Below are 7,427 nucleotides of genomic sequence, written 5' to 3' on the forward strand. Positions count from 1 at the left end.
TTTGTAAGATACACACGCTACTATTACACCTGCTGTCCTATGTACCTGTCCATCCATCCACCTATTAATACAAATAATTGATTAATCTGAATGACCAATGACAACAAATAAAGAGACAGGTGTAATAAAAAAATTATTAATTTATTTATTCAATTGCCTATGACATGTACTAACAGGTTTTGATTAGGGGGGCAGGTGTTGCTAAGGCACTATATAAACGAGGGTTTCTCCCATCTCAGTGCAGCCCTCTCCTCACAGTGGGTGTGGGAATAGGAGGGAGAGGTTGGCTACTGTGTGGGGGATTTTCATTGGCTATCCCTCTGTGCCTCTTGTGAAGACAGAGAGAGAGATTGAAAGGGCTGAGGGAATACAGACAGATGAGAGACTGGTATTTCCAGGAGGTCTCCCATCCAAGTACTGACCAGGCCCTGCCCTGTTTAGCTTCCGAGATCTAAACAGGATGCATTCAGGACGGTGTGGCCGCAAGATGGAAGACTGGTGGATGAGGGGTGGAGTGTCGGGGTCAGTAGTGGATGTAGGAGATCTGTACATCTTCCTCGATCTGCAGAGTGTCCACCAGTGTGAAGGGCTGCAGCCGGTGGGTGAATTCACAGAAACGCTGACCATTCACAAACACCTTGTAGCACCAGTTACCACAGCGCACCGAGATCTGAGAGAGAGAGAGCAAAGTATAATTCAACCAATAGCTTTATATGGCAGTGAAGTGTGGGGACCAATCACCAACCAGGAGTTCAAAAATTGGGACAAACACCCCACAGACACCTGCATGCAGAGTTCTGTAAAAATATATTGAAAGTACAGAGAAATACACCAAACAATGCACGCAGGGCTGAATTAGGCCTTTATCCATTGGTCATTATTCAAAAAAGTGCACTGAAATATTGGATTCACCTAAAAAATAGCGTATCTAACTCACTCCATTTCAAAGCCTTGCAAAACCAGGAGCTCAGCCCAGAGAAGAGTCCCCTCAGCCAGCTGGTCCTGAGGCTCTCTGAGCAGAGCGATGCTGCGCTCAGTCAGCTGCAGGACAGCACTGCACTAACAATGCCAATTCCTCTGAACCAAATTATACAACACCTCAAACACTCTTATCTGGGCCATTGGGAAACCAACACTAAAACACAAAACAATCTCGAGTGCTATCGGACCCTCAGTCGAAACTACAGCCTGACAGAATACCTGGTGACTGTCAGAAACACAAAGCACAGGCAGATCCTGACCAAATACCGGCTCAGTGGCCACAGCCTGGCCACAGAGACAGGCCGACACAGGCAGAGCTGGCTGGCCAGGAAGAACAGGATCTGTGGTCACTGTGAGACAAGAGAGGTAGAGACAGAGATGCACTTTCTCCTGACCTGTAAAAAATACTCCCAAACACGGGAGAATTGTATAAATAAAATCAGTCTCTCCATCTCACAATTCCCACAAATGACAAACACAGAAGCACTGTCAGTCGTGCTGGGAGAACTGGCCTGGCTGGGAGTGGCTGGGAGTGGCCTTCAAAAGCTGATCCAGGCTGTCTCTGCACCCTGTACAGAACTCCGCCATGCTGGGACACTAAAGAGACGCAAGATATGCAAGATTATACTGAAGTGTCACAAGGTTGAGTTTCTGTACGATTGGACATATGGGATTTCTGCTTACTTTACACACTATCAGTTTTGTAAGATACACACGCTACTATTACACCTGCTGTCCTATGTACCTGTCCATCCATCCACCTATTAATACAAATAATTGATTAATCTGAATGACCAATGACAACAAATAAAGAGACAGGTGTAATAAAAAAATTATTAATTTATTTATTCAATTGCCTATGACATGTTCTAACAGGTTTTGATTAGGGGGGCAGGTGTTGCTAAGGCACTATATAAACGAGGGTTTCTCCCATCTCAGTGCAGCCCTCTCCTCACAGTGGGTGTGGGAATAGGAGGGAGAGGTTGGCTACTGTGTGGGGGATTTTCATTGGCTGTCCCTCTGTGCCTCTTGTGAAGACAGAGAGAGAGATTGAAAGGGCTGAGGGAATACAGACAGATGAGAGACTGGTATTTCCAGGAGGTCTCCCATCCAAGTACTGACCAGGCCCTGCCCTGTTTAGCTTCCGAGATCTAAACAGGATGCATTCAGGACGGTGTGGCCGCAAGATGGAAGACTGGTGGATGAGGGGTGGAGTGTCGGGGTCAGTAGTGGATGTAGGAGATCTGTACATCTTCCTCGATCTGCAGAGTGTCCACCAGTGTGAAGGGCTGCAGCCGGTGGGTGAATTCACAGAAACGCTGACCATTCACAAACACCTTGTAGCACCAGTTACCACAGCGTACCGAGATCTGAGAGAGAGAGAGCAAAGTATAATTCAACCAATAGCTTTATATGGCAGTGAAGTGTGGGGACCAATCACCAACCAGGAGTTCAAAAATTGGGACAAACACCCCACAGACACCTGCATGCAGAGTTCTGTAAAAATATATTGAAAGTACAGAGAAATACACCAAACAATGCACGCAGGGCTGAATTAGGCCTTTATCCATTGGTCATTATTCAAAAAAGTGCACTGAAATATTGGATTCACCTAAAAAATAGCGTATCTAACTCACTCCATTTCAAAGCCTTGCAAAACCAGGAGCTCAGCCCAGAGAAGAGTCCCCTCAGCCAGCTGGTCCTGAGGCTCTCTGAGCAGAGCGATGCTGCGCTCAGTCAGCTGCAGGACAGCACTGCACTAACAATGCCAATTCCTCTGAACCAAATTATACAACACCTCAAACACTCTTATCTGGGCCATTGGGAAACCAACACTAAAACACAAAACAATCTCGAGTGCTATCGGACCCTCAGTCGAAACTACAGCCTGACAGAATACCTGGTGACTGTCAGAAACACAAAGCACAGGCAGATCCTGACCAAATACCGGCTCAGTGGCCACAGCCTGGCCACAGAGACAGGCCGACACAGGCAGAGCTGGCTGGCCAGGAAGAACAGGATCTGTGGTCACTGTGAGACAAGAGAGGTCGAGACAGAGATGCACTTTCTCCTGACCTGTAAAAAAAACTCCCAAACACGGGAGAATTGTATAAATAAAATCAGTCTCTCCATCTCACAATTCCCACAAATGACAAACACAGAAACACTGTCAGTCGTGCTGGGAGAAGGACACACAGCCCCACTGGCTGCCAAATATGTGTGCAACTGTCACAGCCTGAGGGACAGTACAGTGTATAGACACCATACCTGCTAGAGGGAGGGGAGGACGGGAACCTGTTCTGTTTGTATTTGTGTTGTATGAGGGTGGGTGTGGGGAGTGGTATATATATACATATATATGTATTTTCTGTATTGTTTAAATATTGTTATATTGTTTCTTATAAAAATATATATAATGCTTTGGCAATACTAATGTATAACTGTCATGCCAATTGAATTGAAGAGAGAAAGAGTCAGCACCGGGAAGTGTACATGTCAGTGTATGTGTGGGAATCGGTCTGAGTCAATGCTGTATATGTGTGTGTGTGTGTGTGTGTGCATTGGTGCTGTGTGTCCGTGTGTCTCTCACTCTCACCTCAAAGTACTGTCCCTCCTGGAAGGGGTTGTAGTCCAGGTCGGTCTCCTCGTTCCCCCAGCACCCCCCCATGTAGCTGTTCCTCACCACTGTGCCCTGCAATATGCGTGGGTTCAGGTGGAATGCCACGTCACGTGTGCTGCCCACCATGAAGTTCAGATGGAACCTGGGGACACAGGTAGAGGGGCAGGAGAGGGGGTGACACAGAGGAAGGTCAGTCAGTAACAGACAGACAGTGAAAGACAGACACACACATGCAGAAAGACACATATAAAGATGCAGACAGACAGATAGGCAGGCGGACAGACGCACAGGTCGGCTCCATAGGGCACCATACCCCGGACGATGATGGTGCGCTTGGCCGTCATTCCCCCCGGGATCATGCCACAGTACGGGATGGGCTGCACACACAACACAACTCCATCACTGCAGGCAATACTCAATAACATAATGCCATCACTGCACAACTGTACCATAGATCCACAGTATAGTCGTTACAGAATATCACACCACAATAACTATACAACAGCATGATCAATACACACTGCAATCACTGCATGACTACACAACCACAACAGCTGAAAAACAAAACCTACATGCAGCATAGTCAAACACTACAAACACACACACAAACAACAATCAACACTACCAACAAGTAAATACACAGTACTCACTGGATTATAGATTGGAGCTTCACACATGATCTGCAGCAACACAGGTGGGAAACAGAGAGAGAGAGAGAGAGTCAATATAGAGCCCTGGGATTGTGCAGGACTGTACAGCCTCACTGTCACCGACTCTCATTATCCCCCCCTTCACTGTCTGTAAATCCCCCCCCCCATCTCTCTCCCTCTCTCTCTCTCTCTCTCTCTCTCACCGGTAGATTTCCGCTCTGGTATACCATTCCTCCTCCCTGCTGAAGACAAACCAGACAGGGAAATATTAGTATTAATTTATTATTATTAAGATACAAAGTAGTACAAACTGCAGTAGACACCCTCACATTCATAAGAGACAGACAGACATACTGATCAACAGACAGACACAGTGACTCTTAATGGATATTTTACACACAGTATTAGATACACAATAACACAATAACTCTGTTGGTGAGAGACACATTAGCAGACAAAGTAGGGGAGACACAGTGCCAAAAACTCACAGAAAGACCCACTGAGAGAGTGGGAGATGGACACACAACCATTCCCCCCTGTGGAGGAAAGAGGGACTATATCACACTGAGAAACAGCAAGAGAAAGGTTATAACAGAGATGGATGAATATAGCATGAGAGAGAGAGAGCGAGAGAGAGAGAGAGACCCCCATGCCCCTATGATGCCAATCACACACTTTACTATTATTATTATTATTATTATTATTATTATTATTATTATTATTATTGTTATTATTATTATTATTATTATTATTATTATTATTATTAATTAATTAATCCCTCAGACACTCACACACACACATATAGATAGACAGAGAGAGACAAAGACAAATATTACCCTCCCTCCCTCCCTCCCTCACCCCGATGATGTTGAGAGCCTCCAGTGTGACGTCTCCATGGATCCTGATCATGCTCACTCTCTCCAGAGGCATCCTGTGCCGGAACAAGTAGAAGTGAGAGCCATTCACGTTGATCTGAGAGAGAGAGGGGGAGGGAGGAGGAAAGGGAGACATCATGATCATTAAGGACCATTAAGAGACACACAGAGACCTGCCTCTCTGCCTCCTCTTTGACCTGCCCCTCTTCTCCCCTCCATCTCCTTTCCCCCTGCCCTCTCCCCCTCTCTCTGACCTGGTAGCCCTCAGCGCTGGCGATGATGATGAGTTCGAAGCTCTCCCCCTTTCTGAAGGGCAGTTCAGTCTGCTCCTCTTCCTCCCAGGCCCCGTTCCTGAAGGTGTTTAGCACCACCATATTCCAGTCTTCAAAGCGTGGGTTGAAGTGCAGAGCGATGTCAGTGCCCTCAAACTCACCGCACTGCAGGTCCACCGCAAACCTGAGGGGAAGGGGAATGGGGTGTGTGGGAGAGTGGAAGGGGGACAAATAGGGGAACAGCAAGAAAAAGGTTACAACTGAGAGATGGCGAGTGGGAGAGAGGAAGAGGGAGGGAGAGAGACTTTGGCAATACTGTGATTGATCATGCCAATGGAGCCCCTTTGAATTAATTTGAATTGAATATTGTATTGTAAACTACTGTAGCTACTGCTCCCCTTTGCCCTGTTCTTGAGCACTGGACCTGTCTATCAATGCTTTGGCAACAGTGATTGAACTTATTCTTGCCAATATAGCTTCAACTAGAATTAAAGAGAGAGGGAGGGTGGGGCAGGAAGAAGGTGAGTGAGAGAGAGAGAGGCAAGGAAGGTGGTGGAGTGTATATAGCTACAGAGTGTACACCTAGTGTGTGTTCACTGTATAGATTGCACACCTGCACTCGCTGTGTTCCAGTGGGGAGTACAGACAGTGTATACCGTGTGTAACTACACCTGCAGTGATTAGGTACATCTACACCTACAGCTATTCTCACCTGTTGCAATGATGAGGGATCACTCCATGGATATAGACAGACATCCCTGGACTCAGGCACAATGGGCCCAGGTACGGCACAGTCTGCACATAAAACACACAGCACTGGGTTACTAAAAAACAATTACTACACAACAACAGTGTTTTACTGGATAACACACACACAAATCACTGTATTCATGGATAACACACACAAACACAACACTATATTACAACACTACACATACACACTGACTTACTATATACACGCAAACAATATTGCGACACACACAGGACATTAAACACACACTGACCAGAGAGAGAGGAACCAGCAGACATCTAGAGAAAAAGGAGAGGAGACAGAAAAATAGAAGATGAAGGGAGGAAAAGGTAGCGTGAATGGAGAGGAGAGATGAAAGAGATGGTACAAAAGAGGGATAGAGAGTCAGGGGAAACAGAGAAAAAAGGAAAGTGGGAGTGGGAGAAAGAAAAACGGAAAATAAAATAAAAGCATAGGGGCAACTATAGAAGGAGAGAGAGGTGGAAAGAAAGAGATGGAATAGAGACTAACATGGGGAGAAAAGCAAGGGTTAATTGTAGAGAGATAGAAGAGAGATTTCTTACTCACTGGGTTGCATTGGGGTTGGTAACCTGGAGGAGCGCAGTAAGCCATGGTCACTCAGAGAGGTACAGACAGTCACACGGACACACTGACAGATGGACAAAGAGATGGAGTCGGCGCTGGACAGATGGACGCAGTGTCAAGGAGCTGGACAGATGGACTGACGGAGGCTTTGTAGTGCAGGAGAGTCAGTCTTATAGAGCAGAGACTAGGAGGAGCCTGGGGAGGGAGGGAGGGAGGGAGAAAGAGCGAGAAGAAAGAGAGAGAGGGGAGAGATAACATGAGGGAGGGGGGAGGATGAATAGAGAGAGAGAGAGTTCAAAGAAAAACACCCACAAATGCATGCAGGGGAGAATTAGACCAATATCCACAATTGATTAATATTAAAAACCAATTAAATTCTGGCTACATTTAAAAAACAGTGACCCACACTACCACCACCACAAGGCCCTGCAATACCAAGAGCTGAGCCAGAGAGGAGCCCCCTCAGCCAGCTGGTCTGGAGTCTCACTGCACAAACACACACTGACACCAATCACCGTCAGGACAGCAACACAAAAACACACACAATCAGAGTCAACCAAATTATCACACAGCACAAAGAAAACTACATTACCTACTGGGCAACACAAACAAAAGCACAAAGTAAGTTGCAGTGCTATCAGGCCCAAAAAGGACAGGACACATTGGCAGAATACCTGAGTAAAATCCTGACCA

At 46.3% G+C, this 7,427-nt stretch overlaps 1 protein-coding gene across 1 annotated transcript; it reads right to left on the minus strand.

Annotated features, from left to right (window-relative positions):
• Positions 1-1,803: 1,803 nt before the first annotated feature.
• On the minus strand, positions 1,804-6,871 carry LOC136750569 (galectin-4). Its single transcript, XM_066705711.1, has 10 exons — positions 6,717-6,871; positions 6,111-6,193; positions 5,381-5,582; positions 5,110-5,223; positions 4,740-4,787; positions 4,455-4,493; positions 4,252-4,281; positions 3,890-3,978; positions 3,578-3,743; positions 1,804-2,351 (listed from the first exon to the last, which is right to left on the minus strand). The coding sequence occupies exons 1-10, from the start codon at positions 6,759-6,761 to the stop codon at positions 2,205-2,207; spliced, it is 963 nt and encodes a 320-aa protein (XP_066561808.1). The 5' UTR covers positions 6,762-6,871; the 3' UTR covers positions 1,804-2,204.
• Between the last annotated feature and the right edge of the window lie 556 nt (positions 6,872-7,427).

Source organism: Amia ocellicauda, chromosome 5 (genome assembly GCF_036373705.1).
Source record: "Amia ocellicauda isolate fAmiCal2 chromosome 5, fAmiCal2.hap1, whole genome shotgun sequence".
Classification (NCBI taxonomy): domain Eukaryota; kingdom Metazoa; phylum Chordata; class Actinopteri; order Amiiformes; family Amiidae; genus Amia; species Amia ocellicauda.

Excerpts from the sequence above, each read along its gene's own strand:
- LOC136750569 (XM_066705711.1), bottom strand. The coding sequence starts at position 6,761 with ATGGCTTACTGCGCTCCTCCAGGTTACCAACCCCAATGCAACCCA. Across the intron at positions 4,282-4,454 it reads ACCAGAGCGGAAATCTACCG|ATCATGTGTGAAGCTCCAAT; the intron begins GTGAGAGAGAGA and ends GTGTTGCTGCAG. Across the intron at positions 3,979-4,251 it reads AAGCTCCAATCTATAATCCA|CCCATCCCGTACTGTGGCAT; the intron begins GTGAGTACTGTG and ends TTGTGTGTGCAG.